Source organism: Sparus aurata, chromosome 3 (assembly GCF_900880675.1).
Source record: "Sparus aurata chromosome 3, fSpaAur1.1, whole genome shotgun sequence".
Classification (NCBI taxonomy): Eukaryota; Metazoa; Chordata; class Actinopteri; order Spariformes; family Sparidae; genus Sparus; species Sparus aurata.
The window spans coordinates 15,936,671-15,963,485 of NC_044189.1; the positions used below are offsets into that span (position 1 = coordinate 15,936,671).

A 26,815-nucleotide genomic window follows, 5' to 3' on the forward strand; every position below is an offset into this window, starting at 1 on the left:
GTTAATCAGATGTTGTGATGATGGCAGAGCAGAAGGAGAGAGCGAGGGAGGGAGAGAGAGAACGAGAGAGCACTGGAGGGAGGAACGAGGGGTGAAGAGAAATGAAGAAGAGCTTTTAGAAGACAGACCGAGGGGTGGGGGGGGTGGGGAGCTGCAGCGGCAGACGAGGAGAGGGATGTGGAGGGGGGGAACGAGGAGGAGAAAAGAGAAAATGACAGGAAGCGGTGCAGTGATTCATTTCCTAACTGCAAGAACCGCTGCTGAGAATCGATCCAATCCATTAGTTTAACTGAACGGACCTACACTTTAAGTTTTAGGTCACTAAGCAAAAAAAAAAAAAAGAGAGACGTCTCCATCAGGGACTGGATACACGATCCATTTTCAGATTGTAGTGTGGCTTCAGTGTCGCTTCCTTGTTTTTAGCCTCGTAGCAACATCTGATTTCTGTATCACATAAACGAAACAAGTGCAGTGCTGTGGGAAATAATTTGATATTAAAGCTGCTACGGTCGTTATCCTTGTTTTATATCAGGACATCTTGTAACGTGAACGGGGACGCCTGTGGAGAATTGTGACCAGTTCTCCCTTTAGCATGACAGAGCTTGTTCTTTTTAGCATCTTTCAACACATTGTTATGCTTTTATGGTCTCAACTTTACAATTCTGGTCCACTCTCACTGCTCTCATCAATGCTGTTTCCAGCTGCAGCTGCTTTCAGAGAAAAAAAACTGAATACACTGAATACACTGAACACTTACAGCCCAGACCCACAGGTTAGACGGGCAGTGTTAGCAGCTATTTAGCTGCTAAATAGTAGCCAGAAGTACAAAAACAGAGCTCAAACCACAGCAAATATTGGACCTTTGTTCATCAGGTGGACACAAACACGACTACTAATGTAGCCGCTAGCCACTGCCCGTCCTTCCATAATACCACTCCGAGCTGCCAGGCTAACTCAACTAACCAGCTAACTGTTTTCAGCACTTAGCAGTTACTCTTGTGATCTGCTGCCCCCTATTTGTTTGGAGTGTGACTTCAAGTGGTGGCCAATTGTTACATACTGCACCTTTAAACTTCTACTTTAATATGTGTGTAGAGTTTTAATCTAACCGGTTTATTTCATTAAAAAAAAGCTACAGTATTACATTTCATAATTATTTTTCAAAGTGAAAAAACTACAATATTTTGGATGTATAATTTCCATATCAAAATAGGAAGTAACACCATGATATCAATACTGAGACTAAACGTGAAGGTCGTGCAAAGACAAGGCAGGAAGTGGCTCGAGGAACAGGTAAGACAGTAAAAGAGAAATAGAGAAGAAATAATTAGAAAGAAGGGGAATCCAAGAGGGAGCGAGGAGCAGGAGAGCGCTGGAAAGAGGAAGAGATGTGGGGCACTTCTTCTCTGGAGAGTTCGGAGGGGGGCAGAGAGGCAGCAGACGGCTGCTCTAAATGGATTTTCCTTGTTTGTAATGAGGCTACTTCTCCTGCCGCTGCCAGAGCATGTGGTGTTTTTTCGGGGGAGGGCTTTGGACGGAGCGAAGAGCGGAAGAGGCACGGCGAGGACGAGTGGCGCAAATGGGTAGAAGTGGTAAAGAGAGAGAGGGACGCAGTTGCCGGAAGGGAAGCGGGGGGTTGATGGCGAGAGAAACAATCAGTTATTGCAGGTAGCGGTGGCCGGCGAGAGGGGGGGGAAAGGAATAAATGGAGCGAGGAACGGGGAGGAGAGGGGAGATTTGTGATTGAAAATATTACAGCTGTTGTGTTGCGCGGGGGGGGGAGCGAATAAGCTCGGCGGCGTTCCAAAACCCAAGCTGTTAAACTGCGATGCTGGGATACAAATATTAAGATGAATTGGACTGCATCTGGAAAAAAGTAACATTTTTCTCCGGTGAGCCAAATCGCATGTGAACACAAAAAAAAAAAAAAAAACGACACAGTGTATAGCGCTTGTGTCTTTCCTTGGCCCTCATTTCAAACGGTGGTTCGGCTGGGTTTTTAAATGAGAAACATGTGAGGGAGAGCTTCACCCAAGGCGAAACTCTGGTAAAGACAGTGACCTGTTTTAGCTCCTCTTTGATGTGAATTCCACGGTTCTGAACTCATATTACCTTCCCACTTCTCTCCTCCTCCTCTTTATTTTCCTCTCTCCGCTCTCCCCTCGTTTAAACCGCTGCTGTCACTCCATCGCTGCCTCTCTCTGTATTGCTTTTTTCGCTTTTTTGTTCTCGCTCTTGTCTGAAGAGGAAGGCTGTGTAAGACGGAGGGGCAGTTTTTTTTCCCTTCTGTTCCATCGACCTTACGTTCAGTATTTCGTGATGTCGTTAGTCGCCTTTCCCTCTGGTTTCTTCCTCGATCGTGATAGATCCCCAAGGTGTCCACGAGGTGAATCGCAGAGATTGTGTCATTTAATGTCCTTTTTACTTGTTTCCAAACTTCACAGAACGTCACTGACTAGCGGATCCACACAGAGTGAACATATCAGTGGGGCGAAGTGGCGAACTCGACCCCCACGCGACTTTTAGCTGTAGGCATAGCGGACACGAAGCTTATGCCAAGAACGAAATATATTTGATGCAATATTGTGTTTTTAAGGTGCAACATGTGAGCACCGACTGTCACATTCCTGAGAGTAACCGCCAACTGCTGCCATTCGCCAGTGAGCTAAGTTAAGCAGCCAAATGAGCTAAGTTAAGCAGCCAAATCTGCCTGCATTGGGAGCTCAGATGTCGTTGTTTGCCATCAGACTCATCACATCGCAGCTAACTTCAATCAATATTTCAGCAACACTGAAATCTTCGCACTGTTTTTATTTTTGCTCATTTTTTGATGGTTTACAAAAAAACCTCTTACATATTGCTGCTTTAATGGTACAAATGGAGAAATATAAAGGCTGTTCCGAGTCTGGCTGTCGTCTACGTGGCATTTGAAAATTGGGAAAAAAGATTCCAGTTGGATTGGGATTGTGGATCATGGTTGCGCTGAAACAAAAAATACTCTTTTTTGAGTTTTTTCAAGGTAATCTGGCGTTGTTTTGCATATTACCAAGGCTGTACTGCACACAGACGTGTATTTCAATCTCGTCATCCACCTGAGGACACTTCTGATTGTCTTTCATCCAGTCGGTGCCTCTGACAGGCAAAAGACAGCAAGAGGAGGATAAGGGGGTTCAGATGAGAGCCTCTGTGGACTCTTTCTGTCTTATTCGCTCCCAGGTAATCTGAAAAAGGGCCTGTCAGGCAGTGACGCATCTTAATCTTATACGCCACGTTCGAAGAAAATACAATGCAAGTGTCAACACACAGGTGGCCGTGACTTAACGTGGGAGTCTGCGGAAATCAAGCCGGCGAGAACGAGAGAATGTGAGGAAGGGAGGAGAGGGACAGAGAGTTTATGAAAGCAAAAACAAGGGCAGAGAACGAAGCAGAGGGAGAAGTCAGAGGCAGCGCACAGATGGCGAGCTGTCAGCGGCCGGCTGTGAATGCGCGCGCGCGCGTGTGTATGTGCACTCATACCATGCATACGTGCACATGCTGCATGTATGTGGAGTGCATCTCTTGCCCTTGCTTTCTTGTGTGCATCCATGCATGTGTGTGCGTGTGCCCTCTGAGCTGTGTGTGCGTGGAGCTGTTCTTCCCAGATGGCACTGGCAAACAGACACTGCAAGGCTGGCACGACTACCCCGTGCACAGTTGGCACTGCCAGCCACCATGCTCTCCCCTATGTACCGGGGCGAGGGTACCTGCTGCCAGCCGCCTAAGCTCATTGACTGACTGGCGGGCTGTCGACCAACTGACTCACTCGGCCGTCAAAGTTTCTCCATCTTTGTATGATCCCAAGGGAGCACCCCTCTCGCCCCAAATGCACATGAAACCTCCTGCCGATGACAGGACGAGTCAAAGCGTGACGCAGCATCAGATCGCCTGTCACACCCTGAGCATTGATACCCTTTTAAGCTGTACACAGCTGCATTGTGATTGCATTCTGTTGGTTCTGCTGTTCCAGCAAGAGCTTTCATGTCTTAATTTCTTTGTCAAATCATTAAACAGTGATGTGTCTTAACACACTCCTATGATCATGCTGATCTATAGGCCTCGGCTGGCAGGCTGCCAGCACTGGAGGCTCTCCAACTGAGTGCCTTGATGTTTTCTCTCTGTGTGTCGAGAAAACAAGCAGATACATACAAGGTTGAATAGCTACTGAGGATAAAGCGCTGTATTAGTGTGTGTGTGTGTGCGTGTGCGTACGCGTGCGTGTGTGTGGATGTCTGTGTGGCAGATGCACAGGAATGCATATGTCTGTGTGTGTGGTAGTGGTGGCAGCGTGCATGAGTGTGTGTGGACTTTATACTTCCCATGACTGAAACAGGAAGTGTAAACTAAGCACAGATGTGTGTGTGTGTGTGTGTGTGTGTGTGTGTGTGTGCACGTGTATGTGTGCGTGTGTGACTGCAATCCTCCGCTGTGTGTGTGAGCGAGTCTATAAGTGTGTGCGCCTCTGAGGAAGCAGCTGTGCAAGCGGCAGCATGTGCCAGGTCGGGAACACTTAAGCAGAACTGAGACACTGAGTGTGTGTGTGTGTGTGTGTGTGTGTGTGTTTGTGTGTGTCCGCATGTGTGTGTCCGTTCTGAAGCATATGTGTGTGCGCGCATGTGTCTTTTTTCTGGTGTGTTTGTGTGAATGCAGGAGGTGGCTGCGGCGGTGGTGGTGGTGTTGGAGGGGGGGAGTATTTTGGCCACCCATCTGCGCTAGGCTATTTCGCTACTGTTTCTGCAGGCACACACACATACACACAAGCAGTCACACACGCAGAGCGCTGTGCCAGGCAAGCTGTTCACTAGCTGGCGCTGGCAATGCTCCAGAGAGAGTGGTGGCATCCATCTGTAGCACTGGAGAGCGGTTAGGCTGTGTGTCTGAGCCTGTGTGTGTGTGTGTGTGTGTGTGTGTGTGTGCGTGTTTGTGTTTACTCCACAGTGAAACAAAACAATGGGATTGTCGTGATGATGCTATTAGCAGTATCGGCGGCGGCGGCGGCGGTGGTGGGTGTGCGGACAGAGTTCAGAGTTGTGCTGGTTAAGAAGCTGCAGCCATTTGACGGGCAGTGGGAGGTGGATGTGGGAAGGACAGTGATCCGAGGCGCCTCCTGCAGAACAAAGGCGGCAACATGTGTCCCACAGGGAGGAGGCAGCTTTCATGAAGTCTGAGCAAAGTTTTACTGAGGATTCTGGTTAGTTGAGACTCACAGCAGGCAAAGAAAACAGAACTGAGAGCAGCCCACACATTTCAGATACATTCTCACTGAAACAGAGAACAAAGGTAATTGCACGTTTTTAAAAGGCAAAGTTGTTTATCTGGATTTAAGATTCAAATTGAGATTTCGTGCTCCAGTACTTTCTTAAAGAAGATGAATTATATTGTTTTACAGTATTTGGGGTCCCTTTGGGGTCAAAAAGTGGTCCATCTAAGAGAAAAATTAAAGGCAAACTCTACCAATTTACACATTTAAGTGTGTTAACAGGTCTTGGGGAATACGACATTCCATACATTACCCAAAATGCAACTGTCATCGAGTGACATCAATCCGTCGCACTCCCCGAGACCTGTAAACACACTTGGTGGAGTTACCTTTTAAGTGAAAGATTAAGAGAAATCTTGCCTTGAGCTGCTGATCGAGTAAATAAACCCGTTATAGGAAGAATCAATCTATATATATATAATCTAATAAGACTAATGCACAGTAAATCATTTTTACTGTAGAATACAGGGCATTCAAATCCAGGCAGCGACTCTGCTCGACTCGATGTTTCGCGGGTCGTCGCATGTCAAAGCTTTGCTGTAAACTGGTATTCTTGCCCATTTTGAGATCCTCTCTCCTTATTTGTCGGAGGACTCGGATGGCCGTGGGGTGACAGAGAGGCGAGGAAGTGAAAGGAGAAACGATGGGGACGAAGAGCCGAGGAGAAAGTGGGTAATGGTTAGATGAAAGGAGACAAAGACACGTCGCTGACCTGGAATGGTCGTAGCGGTAGTACTGCATCTGTGTGTGTGTGTGTGTGCGTGTGTGTGTGTGCAGAGGCCGTCCCTGTGCCGCCTTCGCCTCCAGCCATACTCCACTCTCAGCCACTCAGAGCCATTAGCAAACCATGGTCAAAACTATACAAACACACACACACACAACACACACCACGGAAGCCTGGAAATGCCCTCATTCGAGGTCACACCGACGACCACTCTCCGGCTCCCCGGTCACCAGATGTGACTAAGACCCCGTGTTTTAAACGTCTTCTCCTGCAGGGGAGAGGAGGGAGGGGTGGAGGAGAGCATAAAAAAAAAAGGAAAGAGAGTAGCGGTTTCCAGCGAAGGGGCGGCGAGGGGTAAAGTCTTTTTTTTTCTGTTTTGCAAATCTGGTTCTACTTAGCGGAGCCCTGGAACACATTTCAGAAATTGCAGACATATTTTTTCGGAGCGGTTTTTGGGGAAGATAGTTAACCGGCAGTAATTTCCAACACATGGCAGCCGTCATGTGATATTTTGAAAACACCAGGCGGACGGGATCGTTCCCTCCCCCCCCACCCTCCCTTACTGTTAGCCTTCGCCCTCTTTTCTTTCTGCGCTCGTCCTCTGCCGCTCGCGTTTGATTTCCCCATCTGTCTCTTACAGGCGCCTAATGTTATCTCTCGCTTTTCAGTCTTCTGCATCCTCACCTCCCTTCTCCCGTCTCTTCCCTCTCTCTACTGTAGATCTCCACATCTGTTTCACCCTTTCATCCCTGTCTGTTTTCCTACCCATCAGGCACAGCGACCGCACTCTCCCTTAGCCCACGTTGCGTATCACTCCATCCATCCATGCTCCTCTGGTGCCTCTGTCTCTCTCCACATAGTAAAAGATAACTGTCATGTAAAACACGAGGGCCTTTACTGTCTGTTGAAAATTGATTTCACTCCCGAAGACAGTTATATGATTCCCTCAAGCATGGACACATTGCTACAAACTGGCTGAGAGAGAAGGTCTCATCTAGCCTAAGGAAACACAACAGGGAAAAGATGCAAATGCAACACTTGGGCGTGTGTGTGTGTGTGCGTGTGTGTGTTTGTGCCAGTGTGTATCAGCGTGTTGTGTTTAAAGATGGATTGGATGCATCTGTGATTTTGAATTGTGCTTACGCACCCTGGGTCCAGCAGAAGGTTTGTGTATGTGTATGTAAGATACATAACAAGATACAGTATGTTTGTTATCTATAGACCCACAAGTGCAAAAAGTAAACAGCCTGCAATGAGATTCACAAAGTGAGCTTGTTGTTGTTTACTAGAGTTATCTTAAAGGAGACCTATAATGCTTTTTCTCCCCCCCCCCCCCTTTCCTTCAGTGTTTTACATATGCCCTTGTGCATGTAAAAATATCTTAAAGGTCCACATCTACAGATGCTCCTTTCTCCCACAGAAAACACTGCTCATGAAACGCCTCGTCAGTAGTCCGGCCTATAATTCCATAACTTTGTGACATCACGCTACCTTCCCATTTCACACATTCACAGAAGTAATGCCTGTAACGGCTAGTTGGGCAATTGATTGAACACAGCTGCTCTGTTGTTTGTTAGGGATGCTGTCTCAGGCATGTGTGAGCCAACCAATCAGATGAGACTGAGCATTCAGGAGGAGAGGCCTTAAAGAGAAAGGGGCTAAAACAGAGTGTTTAAGACAGAGGGGGAATACAGTGCTGCAGCACTGTACACAATGAGAAAACTGAAGTATTTTTTGATCATCAAAGAATGAAAAACGATTCTAGTAACAACCCAAATCAAAATTATGAACCTGAAAATGAGCAGAGCATGTCTCCTTTAAATGTGCTGCTACACTACTAATCCACAATCACACAACAGATACAGAGAGTAGAGCCATGTGCTGTCAGCATTAGGATGTGTGTCAAGTGTTTTGTATGAGTCCATCTCCGCTGGCGTGGAGTCTTGCCTGGGAAAACACCCAGATCCAGTTGGGTTCACTTGGCTCCGTGTCAGCATGGCATCAGAAATGAACCAAACTGTATACAGAAGGAGCTTTTGAATAGCCTGGCTTCCATCACAAGGCCAAAACATGGCTCACATCTAATTTGTATTGCCCCATTTCTTCCAAAAAAAAAATCAACATTTCTATCATTATTTTGACATCATAATGGTAACGACGGGCCATCTTTATATAAATAAACAAGGCTTTTGATGGAGTTTTGTAAATATGTTAAGCCCTGCTGTGGAAAAATCATGAGGACGGCAAATGTGTTTCTAGTTCAGCTCTCGCTCTTTCTGTCACACCGTACATATCCTCATGTTTTCTTTACCTTTACCTCCCCCTGACCCACTTCTTTCCCTCCCCAACCCTCTCTCTGTGTGTTTTTTATTTTTTTTCCACCACCCATTCCCGCAGCCTGTCTTTATTTTACAAGACCCCGTAGTTCAATTTTGCCTGGCAACAAGATGTGGCAGGAATCGGTTCGATTTGAGAGGACGCGTAACGGGCACTGTGAATCATTTTTATTGTTCCTTAACACTTGCTTCCTCTTTCTCTCTTCCTCTCCGCAAGAAAGACTTTATTTCAACAGATGGGTAAAACAGACATTACTATAAATCTATTTCTTGAAAAAGAGTAGAGGAATCCTAATGTTGTACGCCACATATGTTTTATTGTCCAGTGTGTGTTGGTGTGTGTGTGTGTGTGTGTGTGTGTGCGTATTTTCTGTGTTCATGTCGTCTGAGGTGTTTAGCAGGATTTGTGTGTTTAGTTTATGTACTTTTGTGTTCGTGCGCGTATGTGCATGCGTGCGCACACGACTGTTTGTGTGACAGAACAGATGGTGTTCAGACCTTTATGTGCGATTGAGAAATCTCCTTATGTCTTTGCTGGCTTGACAAAGTGTAAACACACGATGTTACACTGAGAGGAAAATAGAGATATGGCGAGGGACTGTCAACACTGCTCAGGAGCAGATCTGTTTCGCAAAGGCTCTAGTGCTGTATTGTACCATCGCTTGTTCACTCTAACAGTCTCATATTTATGCCATCAGGGAAAGATTGTGTCCTAATTAGTTGAAATGGAGACTAAATACACTTGAAACTGAAAACATTAAGCGTAATGATAAAGGAAAACATTCATTCTGGATGCTGAAGTTTCTCTGAATATACGTCTGCACTGTTGTGAGTTGTATTCTTGTCTTATTAATTGTTATTGGGTGTTTTTAATCTAAAAAGTGATTACTCTTATCATGTACTTAAGATTAATATACTTACTTGCAGGGACCATTAACCCCAACATTCCACCAGTATTAAGGAGAAACTCACCTTTCCAGTGATCCATTATTCAAGTTGCCAGATGGAGCATATTTCTTCTCTATAACTGGTGGTTCGAGAGGGAAAATGGTACATGATATTCAGTGAGTGGATCCCATTAAACCATATAACAGCTCCACCAGTTGTCAGGACAACATTAGGTCGTAAAAGGTACATATTTTTTTCCCCCCTAGTAACTAATGCAGTGCCCATTTAAAACATGCTCTTCAGCACAGGTTTTCTGCTAATGTGCACCTGAACTGCTCACAGAATCATCGTAGCCACTCCAATAATGTTAAACATGTTTGATAGTAAGGACTTCTGCTTTTTTTTTTTTTTCTAACTGCAACATGTTACTATAGCAAATTGTCGCACCACAACAATTTACACTGTATATGAAGTGCACCAAATTTGACACTGCACTTCCTTTGGTCCTCAGCAACAAACCTGCCCTAATGTGAAGTAGATCGGATGAACGGCTCTCACGATATGCACGTAACAGACTGACAGACATATAGATAATCCTTGTTTTATAATTAGGTGTGCTGAGTAACAAATTGCTTCAGTAGTTTGGTGTGAATATGGCTGCTTAGACAAAAACAGTTACTCTTACTATAGCCTTGTGATTAGTTTGATGTACTTTTTCTTGTTAGAATTTTTTTTAGACAGAAGCATATCGCTGGAGGATCCGCTAACTCTAGCTGCCATTAGCTGGTTAGCTCAATTAGCTGTGCAGCTAGCATTCCAAACTAGGAGCTCAGAAAACTGGACGACTGTCTGCGTTTACACCACTAGCACAGGAGCTTTAGACTGGGGCTGGTTGGGGCTAGCTGGTTAGCATGCTAACTTCAGCGTGTATCTTTGCAAACATAATACATAGACGTCATACTGTCAGAACTGTTCTTCAAACTCTGTTGATCATTTCATTGAACTTTAAATTGAACTAACCAAGTGTATTCTTGAAATCTAAATACACATAAGAGCGAGGAGGTAGAGTTTGAAGGGTAAGAGAAGGCCGTGCACCAGTGTTTGAAATGTGAAAACTTTCTGGTAACCTGTGAGGAATGATACTAGTATTACATTTATGATGAGCCATAGCTAATATGCTGATTTCTTGAAAAAAAACAAGGTGCAAACTGGCATGTTGAGACTGCATCACACTGTGCCCGAAGTCCCTGCATCATTTACTGTAATGCTGCTGTGAGATGAGACGAAGCAGCAGTCAAGCAGACGACAGGAAGCTTCAGTGTTTCAACGTATGTTCACCAGTGAGTGTTCACAGCGGGGGAGGAGGGAAGACAGGAGGAGGGGAAAAGAGGGTTGTGAGAAAACAGAGGAGAGATGAAGAGGGAAAAGAAGTGAGGGGGGAAAAAAAAGTCCAAAGGGACACATAGATGGTGGCGCTGCTCTCCTCCGCATCCTGCATCTGCTGGGGAGGGAGATAAATAAGATGATGGAAATTAGATCTGTGTGTGTGTGTGTGTGTGTATGTGTGTGTGAGAGAGAGAGAGAGAGAGAGAGAGAGAGAGAGAGAGAGAGAGAGAGAGAGAGTTGTGTTGTTTTGTTTTGCAATTTGTGCATGCATCCTTGCAGCTGTGTATGCACTGGTGTGTATGGATTTGTGTGTGTTTGTGGTAGGGCGTTGCATCCATACATCTTCTTGACAAGCGGGTGGAGTTTGATGGGACATGCTCGGCATACTGCTCCATCTGGCTGCCGATGACTCTGTGTGTGTGTGTGTGTGTGTGTGTGTGTGTGTGTGAGCATGGTCTAGAGGAGAGGGATGATGGGAAGAGAAGAGGGGTTACTACACTTGCATACCGATAGATTTCTCTTGTTTCTCCCCAGTGTGCTCGTGGTCTGAATCTCAATCGTCTCACCTGTCCCTCAACTCTGTTCTTTAACACATCTGTCCTCCCTCGTTCTCTCCATTCATCTCTCCCTCTCGTGTCCCTCTCTCCCCACATGTGCACGCGGCACAGAGCAATCACCGCAAGCCACTATCGCACCATGGCTGTATCGCTTCATCTATTCCATTACCTTTCTGTCCCGCTCCCTCTCTTCACACATTATTCTGTGTGTGTGTGTGTGTGTGTGTGTGTGTGTGTGTGTGTGTGGGTATAACACACCCAGAGGCACCATTTTGCACAGACATCGGCATGTTGTGGACATTAGTGCTCAATTCACAGGCTTCCCGCGGTGCCACTGCATCGCGGTTCTCACTTCAACACCTACATATCAATGTGAGCGCCGGCGGTATTATGCGCGTCGAGATGATGTGTTTTTCGCCTGCGTGCGCGCCGTCCGTAAGCGGGTCAGCCTATATGCATTTTTCCATTTAACTCCCGTAATGATGATATCTTACGTCTGACTAATGCAATCTTGTGCTCGCACGGGCGACGCCGGCGCACCGTAAATTGTTTATGTCACAGCCGCCAACTCTGGAAAATTCGCCCAGCGTGATTGAAATCCATTGTCGTTTTGAAGAATGGGATTTGCCGGTGTGAAGTACTCTCGAGTGGCATATTACTGCCACTGTTATCGCATCATTTTCTGGGTCTCCAACTGCACGATCGCGGAGCACGCATACACCCGTGCAAACACACGCGCGCGCGGCGGCAGTTCTAGCTTATGAAGTGTGTAATTGAGATTGCTTGACTCTATCTCCTGATGATAGACTCTGGAGTCATTGTAGCCTCCATGAATAATCTAAAATATCAAGGTTGGGCAACGCTGTCCCCATTTTGCAAGGTGATTTCAACACGAGAGTGACCTCATGGCCGCGTGTGTGATGATGAAATGTATACTCTTCTGGTACAACATTGTGGTTGTGGGTTAGCGAAGTCCTCCCTGTAACATATTGAGCTGTTTCTCAGGGACCGCGTTCCTTCTAGATATCGTTCATTGCAACAACCTTGTTTTAGGCGAGTGATGTAACCCTCATGTAAGGCGTGTATCAAAAGTCAGCGGGGGGATAAAAATCTCCTTTCTTTGAGCTCGGCTGGAAGAGAAGTGCGAGCGAGAGAAAAGGGGGGGGGGGGAAGGCGAAGAAAGAAAGAGAGATTTTTTTTTGCAAACATCGGGGATCACGTAATCATGGACGATGCAAACGGGTGATGTAAGTGTGAAGACATCCCTGTGAGTGGCAGGTAGCAGTCCCGGGGTTCTGCCTCATTTCTAGGATCGGCCTGTGAGTCAGAGAGAGGGATTGTAACGGAGATTAAAGAAGGAACAAATAAGAGCAGATTAACTTTTACGCTTTGTTTTTTTTTTGTTTAACACAGAGCCTTTGAGAGCGTGTTTTGGGAGATGTGAGGGCGGTTAGCGTATTCAAATCCTGACAAAGGGTGTGGTAAAGACTAAAATATGGCGGTTTATGTGGACTACCAGTCATTTGAAAGATAGGAACAAAGAGAAAACACTTTGCTTGCCACCTTTCTTGTTCTGGGGACCTTCCCTTCCTCACAGCGTCTTTATTCAGTTATGGAAATGATACATATTTCTGAGGGTGTATTATTACCACATTGATATTGTAAATTTTTAAATTCTGAGTTTGAATACTTTCTCCAAATCTAAATAGTTCCCCCCTCGAAGATTGTTGAAATAAAACAAGGGAACGTCACCCGTTCAGCTCATATTCAAACCTGTCATCTCGGCTGTTAAGCGCCACAAGCCGCAACTGTTGTGGGCGAGTGGTTTGATGAAGTTTTATAACTAGGTTCGGGAACAAAGACCACGCCTCGAACTCATCTCATTTCCGCCCGAAATATATTTAAGCGCACCCCATCCGTTCACTCCCTCTTTGACTGATTCTCTACATCGTCAGAACCGAAAGAAAAACAAGAAAGAAAGCAGTACCTTAAAACCATGGAGAACGAACTCTCACTGAACCCATCAGACAGCGAATTGTTTGACGACATCCCAGAGTCCTCTCCATCACCGATCATCCCTCCTCGCCAGCCAGCCCGGACACGTTCTACCATCCACGTCGTCAGGCGCTCCCAGCCTCCGTCCACCGGCGGTTCCAGCACCATCCGCCCGTCTCCCCCCCACCGCTCCAGGGGACGATCTCGCGCTCGGCGTCCGACCGACACTCCTTCCTCCAGCCGCTCCGGACGAAGCCTCCGCGACCCGGCGTCGCCTCGCCGTCTCGCCGATCGTCCCGCGGCTCCAAACATTTCGGAGTGGACGGTCGTTCGTCTCAAGCGCACCCTCACAGAGCGGAACATAACTTTCCACCGCACCGACAACAAGGCGAAGTTATTCAAACTTCTCACCAACTCCCAGCAGAGCAGCATTCCACACCGCAGAACTCCGCGGCCACTTCCGGGTTCACGGCCTCGCTCCCACCGCAGCGCCGATGACGTCATCACGCACCCAGCCCAACCTCACTCAACAGCCCTCCCAGAGGGCCAGGTCGTACTAAACCCACAGCCTGCATCTCTTGCTCCTAACTCTTCTTCTTCCTTACCCCACGCTTCACAAACAACCCGAGCACATGCATCCCTCCATCCCAGCATCCTTTCCTCTTCTCTTTTTCCTAACTTCCCTGTCCCTCCCGTTTCGGCTATGATACCCAGTCATACCACTTCAGCCACACAGAGCGCGCCCACAACAACGGCTCAAGGCAACACCATCAGCCAAAACCCTTACTTTCCTCCCGTCTCCTATCCCAGCTCTTCTCTCATTCCTAACTTTCCTGTCCTACCTCCTCCGGCTACCACCACCCCCCACATTCCAATTTCAACCGCTTCAGCCGCACAGAGCGCACCTACTACAACGGTCCTCGGCGGCACCACCAGCCAAAACCCTCACTTTCCTCCTGTCTCTTCCTTTCCCCCTCCCCCCCCCCCAACCCTACCCCTACCTTCCCCATCACCCATATGCGACTCATGTTCCTTGTCCTCCAACTAACCCACCTGCTTTTTTCACAGCTCCCCCCACAACCGGATCCTGGATTTTCCCCACCTATCCCCCCACTCACAATAACTTCACTCTAGCCACAGCACTTCCTCCAGCACGCCCAGTCGCTTCCTCTCGCCCATCTCCCGTGTCAGCCACTCTCCGCCAACAGATTCTCACGGGTAACTACGTCGACCTCGCCCACCTTATACATCCGTCCACTTGCAACCCCCAGGTACCCAGAGAACTACAAACTGTACTCGGTCCAATTGCGCTCAAGCAACCCCTGTCCACCCGCTCCAAAGAACTCACCCCCGTAGAATTCACCCTCTCTTTCTCCCTGTACCGCGACATCATTTGCTCATCTTTCCCCGAACGCAGGCAAGAGCTGGACGACTACTTGTCTCTGGTCCTCGACCTGGCCTTGCGGTTCGGAGGCAACGGTTTTTATACATACCACATTCTGTTTGCTTCCCAAGCCGCTGGCCGCCTTCATCAATTCAACCAAGGAACGTACTGGGGTACGCTGGACACAGAGCTCTATTGCCGCGTCTTTTCGGCCCGCGCTTCGCTTAATTGCGACATGTGCGGCGCCCCATCACATCCCACCACAACTTGCACCCTCACCGCTTCTCTACCCCCTACCACCTTTCAAACTAACCAGAAGCCGGCTGTTTTCCACAACATGCCCCCAACAGCCCCTCCTCCATCCATCACTCCCAAACCAGTCAACATCCAACCGATCGCTCTCGGCCCTCTCCCTAAAGGAGTCGACAAAAGAGGCAGACCAGTATTATACCAGGGCGGGAGGATGGTATGCAACAACTTCAACGACCTCGGTTGCAAAGTCTCAAGCTGCCGCTTCCTCCATACCTGCTCCTTCTGCGGCGGAGCCCATGCCAGATCCACCTGTCCACATAACCCCACCAAACACGGCCTGTGTAAGTATCTGAACACACCCATCAACATCCACGCTCTCTCCGATGCTTTAAAATGTCACCCCGACCGCAAGTTTGTTAATTACCTCATCCAAGGATTCAAAGACGGATTTCACCCAGGTCTAGTAGTCACACCAGATTCCTCCCATACATGCCACAACCTACAATCTGCCACCTCCCAGCCCGACATAGTCGACAAACTCTTGGACCAAGAAATCAAAGACAGATTCATGATCGGTCCATTCCCCAAACCACCATTCAGTCCATTCAGAATCAGTCCAATTGGCATCGCCACCAGGAAATACTCAGGAAAAAGAGACTCATTATAGACCTCTCATCCCCCCACAGCTCTCCAGTCCCAAGCATCAACAGCCTAATCCCTAGCCCAGACTTTTCAATGCACTATGCAACTATAGATCATGCCATCTCCCTCATCAGTACAGCCGGCCAAGGAGCTTGGTTGGCTAAAGCAGACATCACCAGTGCATTCAAAGTCATTCCCATCCACCCAGACTTCTGGCATCTCTTTGGCGTTCAGTGGAGGGGTGCATACTACTTTGCCGTACGCCTCACCTTTGGGTGCAAAAGCAGCCCAAAAATATTCGATTCCTTATCCGAAGCACTCTGCTGGATCCTGCTGAACAAACACAGATTACCTTACGTCGTTCACCTCCTAGATGACTTCCTTACAGTCACGCCATCCTCTTCTCCCCCGTCACACGGTCTCACCACACTGATCTCCGCCTTCAACGAGCTCGGAGTCCCTCTCTCCCCAGAGAAAACCGAGGGCCCCAGCACATCCCTGGAATTCCTCGGCATTACCCTTAACTCCGTGTCACTCCAAGCATCCCTGCCAACAGAAAAAATACACCGGATTTCCTTAATCATTTCAAACTTCCTCCTGGCGGACAAATGCACCAAACGCCAACTCCTCTCGCTACTCGGCCACCTCAACTATGCAATCCGCATCATCCCACAAGGTCGATCCTTCCTGTCTCACCTGCTTTCCATAGCCTCCTCAGTCCCATCACTCCACGACAACGTCACACTGGACAACTCCTGCAAAATGGAGCTCAAGCTATGGCACCAGTTCCTCTCTTCTTGGAACGGCATCTCCTTCTTCTACGACACAAACATCACTTCATCAGAAGACATCCAACTATCTACAGATGCAGCTCCTTCCATCGGCTTCGGCGGCTATTTCAGTGGCAAGTGGTTTTCAGCCAAATGGCCCCCCTGAATTCTCATCGCTCTCTCCTTCCTCTGCCATCTACGAAATGTACCCGGTCATCATAGCAGCTATTCTTTGGGGCCACAAATGGTCAAAGAAAACCATCACCATCCACTCCGACAACACCGCAGTCGTAGACATCATCAATAAGGGTCGTTCACACTGCCTAGACATCATGCAGTTCGTCAGGAAACTCACCCTAGTCTCGGCACAACACCAATTCATCATCCGAGCAGCTCACATCCCCGGTCATCAGAACACAATTGCTGACGCACTCTCCCGTTCTCATTTCAGAAATTCAGACAGCTGGCCACCAGCCTCCGACACGGTCCCAACTCCAGTCCCACCGTTTTCTGCCACCATCTTCAATTGACTCCCGAGCTTCAAAACCTGGTTTCCATTTCCCAAGACGCCATCCTGAACAGTGTCGCTCCCCGTACACTCGCATCATACATGACCGGATGGAATTGTTTTAAAACATTCCACGCCTCTCATAATCTTCCGGTTTCCTTCGCTCGACGTCTTGACCCTGTCGAGCTTTATCTCATTCGCCCATTCCATCCTGAAGATGAAATCCACTACCATCCAGGCCTACATAAGCGGCATCAACTTCTTCACCAGACTACCTCCGGGGCTCCATGCCAAGCCACTTCCCATTCTCACATAACGATGCTAATCAAAGGTCTCCCGCAAGACAGAAGTCCATACTCCACCAAAACGCTCGCCCCTAACCTCAGATCTCCTCATCCGATGCATCAAGAACCCTCCGCTCAGGTTATTCATCTCCGTACGTCGACAAGGTCCTGGAATCCATGTTTCTTCTAGCATTCTTCGGCTTTCTGCGCTGCTCTGAATTCCACGGCTTCTACCTCTAAATACAACCCATCTTGCCACGCATCCATTTCCGACATCTCCAATCCATCCACCGACACCCTTATTTACAACCTTAAATGCAGCAAGACCAACCAGTCCGGTCCACCGCAACCCATCCTATCTCTTCCGCCTAGACTCTTACATCAGCCCTTTCGAACCGCTACAAGAATACATCAACTCTAGGCTAGCCAGCAGAGCCTCCCCCAGGACCCTCTGTTCGTCACGGAAATAGGAAAAATAGCCACACGCCACTGGTTCCACCGTCACCCCTCCGCCAATCCTGTTTCAATCAGGAATATCCCCAGATCTGTACTCAGGGCACTCCTTCCCGCATCGGAGCCGCCTCCTCCGCCTCCAAGCAGGGGGGTCCCCGACCACGTAATCAAAATCCTGGCCGATGGTCTTCCCCCGCTTACCACACATACATCCGCAACGACGTAAACGACATCAGAAACGCTCACACACACCTGTCTCACTGAAGTTTCCTTGGGGGCTAACGAAGAGATCGGAGGCGGCTCCCCCACTCAGCGTCTCCACACCCACTCCGTTCCTCCTGTTCCTCTCGCCAAACCTCCCCTTCCGTCCTCTCATCCCACCAGCTTCTTTCCCTTCCTGTCAACCCTCACCCGTCCTTCCTAAACCCCCTCATCCCCTCGACCCTCGACCCCCTTCCCCCATCCCTCGACCCCTACCCCATCATCCCTTCATCCTTCCATCCCTCGACCCTTTCCTCCCAGCATCTAACATGTGGTCATTATGCTTAATAAATCCCTGTTTTCATTCCATACAGCTTTTGGCGTGGTCTTTGTTAGTGAAATGAAGTTTTATAACTAGGTTCGGGAACAAAGACCACGCCTCGAACTCATCTCATTTCCGCCCGAAATATATTTAAGCGCACCCCATCCGTTCACTCCCTCTTTGACTGATTCTCTACATCCCTCCCTCCCATTCCCCTTCTTTCCTCGTGTTTTCTCTCTCTCATCCACATACAGGAACCAGGGGGCTAACGAAGAGATCGGAGGCGGCTCCCCCACTCAGCGTCTCCACACCCACTCCGTTCCTCCTGTTCCTCTCGCCAAACCTCCCCTTCCGTCCTCTCATCCCACCAGCTTCTTTCCCTTCCTGTCAACCCTCACCGTCCTTCCTAAACCCCCTCATCCCTCGACCCTCGACCCCTTCCCCCATCCCTCGACCCCTACCCCATCATCCCTTCATCCTTCCATCCCTCGACCCTTTCCTTCCCAGCATCTAACATGTGTCATTATGCTTAATAAATCCCTGTTTTCATTCCATACAGCTTTTGGCGTGGTCTTTGTTAGTGAATGCCAAAATATTTCTCACTGCAACAGCGCTGCGGCAGCACTTCCACTCTAAACGTAATCCCAACTTTGTGTAGACAAAGCGAACGCAACCTCGCCCCTCCTGGGAGCTCATAATTCAGTCGGATATCAGTGTAATTACCTTTGACATGTACAATATGATAGCAGAGTAGCAATATACCAACTACATTTAATGAGGCATCACTGCAGCCCCGATACTCTCCTGGGTTTGACTCTCACTCAGGCCACTCAGACTACAAATATTTGCGCTAAGAGCTCCTTCACGATGCTTCAGATAAAACCGCACGGCGAGTGGCTGCTGTGGGGCATTAATCACTGTCATCCACAGGCATGAACGTCGATAGGTTTGGCACCTCCGCCCGTGTAGAGTGGGCAGGCGAGTCAACGCGCGTTGGAAAAGGCCTCTCCTCTGTTCCTTTATGGCTAATTGCAGCCTCTTCAGCAACCGTCCTCATCCTCTTCGATCCATTAATTCCTGGACAACAGCACTTCTGAGAAGTCGTAAAAGCGAGTTAGGCAAAGTCAAAGCACTCATCGCCCTCTTTCCATTAAAGCTCCGCATATCAATACCTGTCCGGTCCTGGAACACCGTCCGCCGCGCGGCCGCAGATCTGCAGCCTCGCCTCAACTACGTAACTGTAACAGGGCTAATAAATGGACAATAGACGTGCATTAAGTTAAGCCATTAACTTTTAACAGATGTATTAGTCCGGAGGAGACGCCCGACTTTGTTTTCAAGGTTGTTTAAGGTTGCGTGTGTGTAGGTGGTGTTTTTGGTATTGAATTATGCATGAGGCGGCGAGCACTCGCTCTTGTTCTGTCTTGCACTGTTGCTGCAGTGAAACCAGGGCGCGTCTGACAGTCATCCGCACATACAGTACATTCTTGTGTTTTTAAAATATGCATGCTATATTAGCTCGTGAAGATTGAGAGCACACACCAGGAGCTGTTTTCCGTAATGTGCTCCAGTTGTGAGACATATTTTTTATTCTTCCCAGAGACTGGGTAAATTACGTTGCAGAGCGAGTATTGCTATTGATTCAAGTGGCATAGTGACTGCTGGGTGAATGGTCGGATGCGGCCCTCGTTGGTTAGCATGTAGCCATCGATTTTGATTCTGCTTATATGCTTTGCGGCGCTCTCAATCATATCAGAAACAGAGAAGATGCTGCTTATGAATCACAGAGGCGTGAGAGAGCGCGTGCCTGTCGTTTCCCAGATGCGCGTGCGTGGATTTGTCGTGTACATGCATTTCATACTCGTCCACACTCGGACATCTTCTTCCCTTTAGGGAACTGTGGAGTTTCACATGCTTGCAGGGTTTATGCTTCTCTCATCTCCACGCGATGATTTGCCATCCAATCACAGCGCTGACCCCGGGTGTTAATCCCCAATTACAAGTCCGTAACCAAACCCATCTTTTCATGCTGCCGCGGGGCTCGCAGTGCCGCTCAGGAGTCCAGGTGCATCTCAGGGCCAGACCTTTGTGCTTTTTTTTTTAACCCCGTTTAAGTATTGCACATCATGCTTAAATTGACTTTTAAAGTCAACAAGTGTAAAAGCATTTTTACACTCCGAGGAACGATGCCCTTAGAGCACCCCGCACTGCTGCTTTGAACTGATTCATCTTTAAAAGGGATTACGCTGTATGCTGTGCACTCTGGGTACAGCTGGAGGTCAGCATCTGATTTCAAATTCTATCGTGAGTCATTCACTTGATCCACTCCGCTATCTTGTCACAAAGATTAAGGTAATTACGAGATGATTTGGCCCCTAATGTGACACTAGATCACGTGCGCTTGGCCAAAAATCTCCGCCCAATTAGAAAAGCCAAATACACAGAGCGAGCGAGAGCACGAGCCCTTAGGTCAAGTGAGGCGGGATAAGTGGAACCATGTGTGATACAGCAACTTCTCTCTATTTAACTTGGGCTCGTTAAGTATATACATGCGGGGTCTTTTTTTTTTTTTTTTGTTTGACTGGACGATGATGAATTGCCTCGGGCCCTGTCACCCGCTCGTCTTTTTTAATGACCTTGTATTTTGGTAGATCATATTTTAGGCAGGCGCACAGGATATGATAGCTGGCAGCCAGAGGTAAGAGTATATGTTTCCACGAGCTACTCCGCTATATCCAGAGTTTATAAAATAAATAGTCGTGTCCAGCCTTTTTTTTTTTTTTTTTTTTTTTTACTGTGGTGAAATAAGAGTAGTAAACCTTTTCTCAGTCTGGCCAGGTCGGGAGGAATCGATGGAAAGGTTGCGTGTGTGTGTGAGACAGAGAGAGAGGAGGACTCTCCATCGTCTCTTCACATTGACTCCTCTTTCAACTCCGGTCCTCTGTTCTCTGCTTCCCTAATCACTCTGCTCTTTTTTCCCCCCACTAATCTCTGCTCCGTGCCCGTTCACGCCGCTCTCTGCAATACATCCCTCTGGGATTTCGGCCCGAGGTGGACCCAATCCCAGTGACTGTGAAAGGTTAAGGCATTAGGTCTGTTTCTCTGTCCGCTGGGAGCCCGATGAATCCAAACTTCCCAGTGACTTTATCAGGCGGGCCCCTCCCGGGACGGCTCCAGAGGGTGTGTGGTTACTGAGGGACGGTCAGCTGTGGTTGGTAAGGGAGATAATTGGTCCTCTGATAGTGTCACACTGTAATGGGGCGGGTTCTGTTTGCCTTTAGGATCTTTGGAAGCTTCTGCAAACACAGTGTGTGTGTCAATGTAAGCGTGGCCGTGCCAGTCAGTGATACGGACAAACCGAAGAATACGAAGTACTCCTGAAAGGGCAAACTGCAGGAATTCCGTATTTATTCAATGCATCGTGGTGTGTGTTTCACAGAATTTGACGTTAAAAATGGGATAAAGTCGGAGCTTAGTGCCTCTTCAAAGCACTCACTCGTCATTTCAATGTAAAATAGCCATTAACGGTTAAAAACGCTGACCTCCCAGAGAGCAGAGAGACCCTTCTGAAGTCAAGATGTCTAAAGGAAGGATACAACCACGGCTCACCAATTTCTTTTCCCACAGAGTATTTTAAGTTAACAGAAGTTTACACCACAAGGAGTTGTGAGAGGTTACTCAAGGTTTGATCATCAGGGGAATCTGTTCAGAGCGCCGACATGTTTCAAGAAAAAATGTTGATATTCAGATAAATGAAGTGGAGCAAAAAATATTTGCCTCTAAAATGTAGTGTGGTGGAAGTATAAAGTACAAGTACCTCAAATATTTGATAACTATATATCCTAAATATTGGCGCTAAGAATCTAATTTTTACTGGAAATGTATATCGGTCCAGATATCAATTATAGGTCTACCTGATTACTAATAATCAGTATTGGCCATGAACAGCCACATTGGTTAATGCATGTCAGGGAGTTATTTCTAATCATTTCAGTGTGGTGTGAGCTGATGCAGCTTTTAGGCTCGTTAAAAGAAATAAATCTTCCCATTTCATGTATGTCGCAGTTCTTCTAACTGAACCTTTAAAGCTCAGAGGCTGATCGTTACCGCTCCTGAACATGTTCAAGTTTGTGCCGTGATCACCATGTCGCATATCCTTTCGCTTGTTTCTCAATAAAAAACGACCTAAACGTCGAGCCGCGGGAACAGCCGTTTCGAGCCTTCTTGCGTTCAGACTTCCACTGACGTCTCCATCTCTTGCTCGCCCTGCCTGCTAAAAGCCGAGCTGGCGTGACTAAAATACTTAGTCACAGTGCACCTCGGTGGCGGCATCAGCCAGCCGGAGTGCTACTGAGAGAGTTCGGGGGCCTATAGCTAACAGGCTTAGGCTCTGCTGTCTCTCTCACATCAGTACTTCTCTTTCATTTCACCTCAACTCAACACTATGGAGCCAGGCGGATGTGGCGGTGTAGACACTCGAAAACACGAACAATGAGAGAAAGTACGCAAAACATAAGCAGAGATAATAGGGTGCATTTCCATCTTCTCCAGGCTCATGAGAAAATTGTGTGACACCTCTTTTTTCTGGAACGTGCACCCTGATTACAGCGGTGCGTGTGTGTGTGTGTGTTTGAGTCAAAGCACATGCCCGCTCCGTGATTACAGCTGTATGTTCCCAGTGTCGCCGATAATGGGTTTGTTTCTCTTGCAGCTCCTCCCTTCCCCTCCGCTCTCTTCTGTCCTTTCCTTTCATTTCTCACCCCCTCCCTCTCTCTTCCCCCCTCTGGCCGCAAACATCACTCCATAGCGGTCTGTTAACTCTGCGATAGGCCCGTTGCCGCCATCGCCGAGGGAAGTTGTGTATCTCATCCTGCAGCCCCTCGCGCCGGTGAAAGGCTCTGATAGGCTCCCGTTGTCGTTCTCGTGCATTTGACGGGCAGGTCATCGGAGAATGTGTCTGGTTTTTGATTAATATTTCATCTCTGAAATAAGTATTGTTGGCGGAGGACAAGTTAGCAGTTAGTTCCCTGTGTGTTTTTGTTTTTAAATTACTTCATTGAGTAGTTGCTTTTCAGCCCCTGAACAGATGTGATATAGTATCCAGAGATACAAGCATTGGGGCAGTGTGTGTGTGTGTGTGTGTGTGTGTGTGTGTGTGTAATGAGCACTGCAGTCGTTAGCGGGGGGGTTTGCCGTGTCGCCGTTCTGTACAGCGGGCATGCAGGACGGCACAGATGGCGGTGGAATGAGAGGCGCACTCGCTGCAGATTTACGCTCCTCTCTCGGGCGTCTGTCGGCGTGTCTGTGAGTCACTCTTGCGCCTCGTTTGACAGTCTGAGCATATGCATCAGTGTCGCCGTGGCACGCCGCACCGACATATGACGCGGCGGAGTCCATCTATTTCTGGTGAAGCTCGCAGGTGCTTTGTTATCACATTAAATCCTGCTGCTGTTGGAGTGCAGATTATGATATATTCTAATTTCACACAGATGTGGAGTGCGTGTTGTGTTTCAGTTTAAAATCCTAAGAACCTTTTTGCTCCTCTTCCCTGCAGATCGCACTGGGAAGCCCTCCACCATGCCCGACTCACCTGCGGACGTCAAGACACAGTCCAGGTTGACCCCCCCTACTATGCCGCCCCCACCCAGCACGCAAGGAGCACCACGCAACAGCTCCTACACCCCCACCACACGTGAGTACAGATAAGGGCAAATGTCGTGCTGCAGTTACATAAAATTAGAAGTGCACCGTGTCAGTGCAGATTCTGACTTCATGAAGCCGATCAGGTATCGCCATTTAAAACAGTTTCTTTGTAAATGTCATCATTAAGTTCATTGTTTCCGTTACACTCACAGAGACGCGGCATTTTCATGGGCCACAACACCTCTGGCCTCTTGTGTCGAGAGCTCACAGTAGTGTGGTATGCAGAATACAGTAGTGGTCGTATCAACAGATACAATGTGACTGTCAACTGCAGATCAACTCCAATTCCACCCTCAAGCGCCCATAAAAAATACGGCCGGACGTAAATTAATTCACTCATTGGAAAACAGCAGGGCTGGGCAGATACAGTAGGCCTTCTGGTGTTTCAGTGGACACAAATCCTTTATGTATTAACAATGCTTTTATTGTGAAACATTTGGAAGGCGTTCTGGAAGACTCATCTCTGTCATGTGTTCTCCAGTTTCGCTCAGCTATACTCTTATTTCATGTATTATTTTAGTCGTAAACTAAAAAACTTTAGTTGAATGAGTCACAGTTGACATGATGGACTGTAGTGCTGCTACGCTCTCATTCATGGGCTCTCATTATGTTCCTTTTTGGGGCGGCTGCATCACATGTGACAGCTAGTGGTGAAATGTTTTTTTTTTATTTAACTGACCCAGCTCTAAAAGACAGTCTTGATATATCTAGGTGAAATCCCAAAATAAACTACGGACGATCTTGTGAGGTAATCATCACAATCTTCAAACTTGGCCTCAGCTACACACTACACTAAACTTTTGTCTCAGTACCTTGCACGGCTGAGACGCTGTGACACTGACAAAAAGATGCCCACAGACAGACAGACGTATGAACTCCTGGCAAAATGCTCAAAGCCGCTTCAGTGGCGGTCCCTGCTGCAAACTCCAGGGCCACATTTTGCCACGATGACACAGAGACTCACAAGGTGAGCCAGCTTACACTCTCACAGCTGTTAAAAATGAATCAGCATCACAACACCGTCTTAACAAGTTGTATTGAGCCTTTTCCAAATAGCAGTCATTCCAAACAACTCACCCAACAAGTTCATTAACGCCCACGCTTGCAAACTGTTGGAGCTCTGCCATGACGTGCCCATAGCCTGTGACAAGCAAATTACACCCTGGTATTCACTTAGAAGTGCATACTTAACCACTTGCGTGAAGAGCACTAGAATCAAAGAATCGAAGGGCCCGCGGTTCAAAGTGCTCACAGCACTCAAGTCTGCATTAGCAGTGCTGGTTCTCTGCAACAGAGGCAATATTTTGTTCTCCTTCAATCACTTCTCAACTCCTTTTCTCCATCTCTAGTATTTACTTTCTCCTTCTCGTTGCATCTGTCTGTCTCGCTCTCTGTCTGTTGAGCTCCACAATTAACATCAGGGCTTCCGTGCGATGAGAGAGGAAAGGCCCGGCTCTCTCATTACGCACGCCGACGGTTTTAACAAAGCAGTATGCTTTGATTTCCACCCCGACGTAATTGTTACCAGATGCAGTTTGAGTATCTCGTCTCTCTCCTCACTTTACAGTGGCGGCTTTGGACGGCGGCCAGAGGGGGAGTGAGTGGATCACTAGTCAAAACCTAATCTCATTAGAGGGAAAGCTTTATGCCGCCCCGTGTCTCTTTGTACACCAACTCCCCCAACACACACACACACACAGAAAACACACGCTGCTCCCGTGCCCCTGCGGAACGGGAGGGGGGGGGGGGGGGGAGGGTTACACTGTCCCCGCTTGTTTAGACTGCACGGAAGGAGGGAAAGGGAGAGGGGGGTGCAGGGAGGCAACATGTCTCAGAAATATGTTTTTTTATGAGAGGATGCCACAAAGGATCAAACGAGCCTTGATGATTGGAAACAAATGTCGAGGATTGTGAATGTTTTCAGGGGAATGTAAATCATTTCAAATCGGCGGTTAGCTCTCAATGAAGCTGACGTCTGTCGTTTCCCTTGTAGGCCGTTCATGGTTTTTAGATATTTATTTTGTGAATAGTAAGAGTGAGTTCAATGTTACTTTTGCACGTAAAAGAAAAACACTCATTGTGCTGTCTTTTGTCTTAACGTCATGTTCTCGTGTCCTTGTCTCACGCAGTAACCAATGGCAGCAGCCATTCTCCTACGGCGCTCAACGGCGCTCCATCTCCCCCAAACGGCTACAGCAACGGCCCCAGCTCCTCCTCCTCCTCCTCGCTGGCCAACCAGCAGCTGCCGCCGGCCTGTGGCGCGCGGCAGCTCAGCAAGCTCAAGCGCTTCCTCACAACCCTACAGCAGTTTGGCAACGACATCTCACCGGAAATCGGCGAGCGGGTCCGCACGTTAGTGCTCGGACTAGTGGTGAGTGGCTACTGTGGATGTGAGCTTCAGTTCAAAGGGCTCGCGGAGGGAAAGCTGACACCGGGCCTTGAGTTAGCGGGAATAAGTGAATCCATTCAAGGTCTGTCTGAGAGTAATTCTGAGCATTTGTTCAGCGGATGGAAGGGGTTCAGTGAATTAAAAAGTTTTAACTAATGTCAGGTCGGTTGTCAGTTGCAGAGATGAATGCTTCAAATACTTTGAAAAACTTGTTGCTGATTCTAAAAAACCAACCTCAGGGGTTTTTTTGCGCATGTGTCAGAAAGCTCACCCATCTGCTCTTTCAGGCGCAAGTGCAAAATAGACACTTGCAGATCTCTGCCTCCAGGACTGACATCCATCAGCACAACATTCAGTGAAACAAAATACCTCGCCAAAACAAAGGCGGTCCTCTGGGACACAGACTAACATCAAACCAGGAGACTAACGTCATTATGCACCTGATCCACTTTGGATCTAATTGCATTACATTTATTTAAGCACAAATACAACACGCGACAACACGGAAGACCAGAGGCAGCACGGGGAGATAATGATTACACTTCTTTATTCTAACAGCAAACTCTCTAAGATGGAGCTCGTGTCTGACAACCTCAGACGCACTCCATCTTCTTCTGCTTCTTCTTCTTGAGTTTGTAAATGCTGCTTAGAAGTCAATTAAAACAACGTGGCCTTTATTTACTGGCTAGGATATCACTGATAGATAGGCGATAATATAAATCGCG

General features: G+C 47.8%; 1 protein-coding gene across 8 annotated transcripts in view; it reads left to right on the top strand.

The window, feature by feature from the left end:
- runx1t1 (RUNX1 partner transcriptional co-repressor 1) overlaps window positions 1–26,815 on the top strand; it is a 65,386-nt gene that overhangs the window by 19,624 nt on the left and 18,947 nt on the right. For 7 of the 8 annotated variants that reach the window (XM_030412021.1, XM_030412022.1, XM_030412024.1 and 4 more), the window contains 2 exons: window positions 23,553–23,690; window positions 25,831–26,072. In XM_030412021.1, coding sequence (XP_030267881.1) covers window positions 23,553–23,690; window positions 25,831–26,072 — 380 coding nt within the window. Of the gene's footprint in view, window positions 1–20,844; window positions 21,214–23,552; window positions 23,691–25,830; window positions 26,073–26,815 lie in introns of those variants that run through there. The other variant, XM_030412023.1, reaches the window with a different exon arrangement.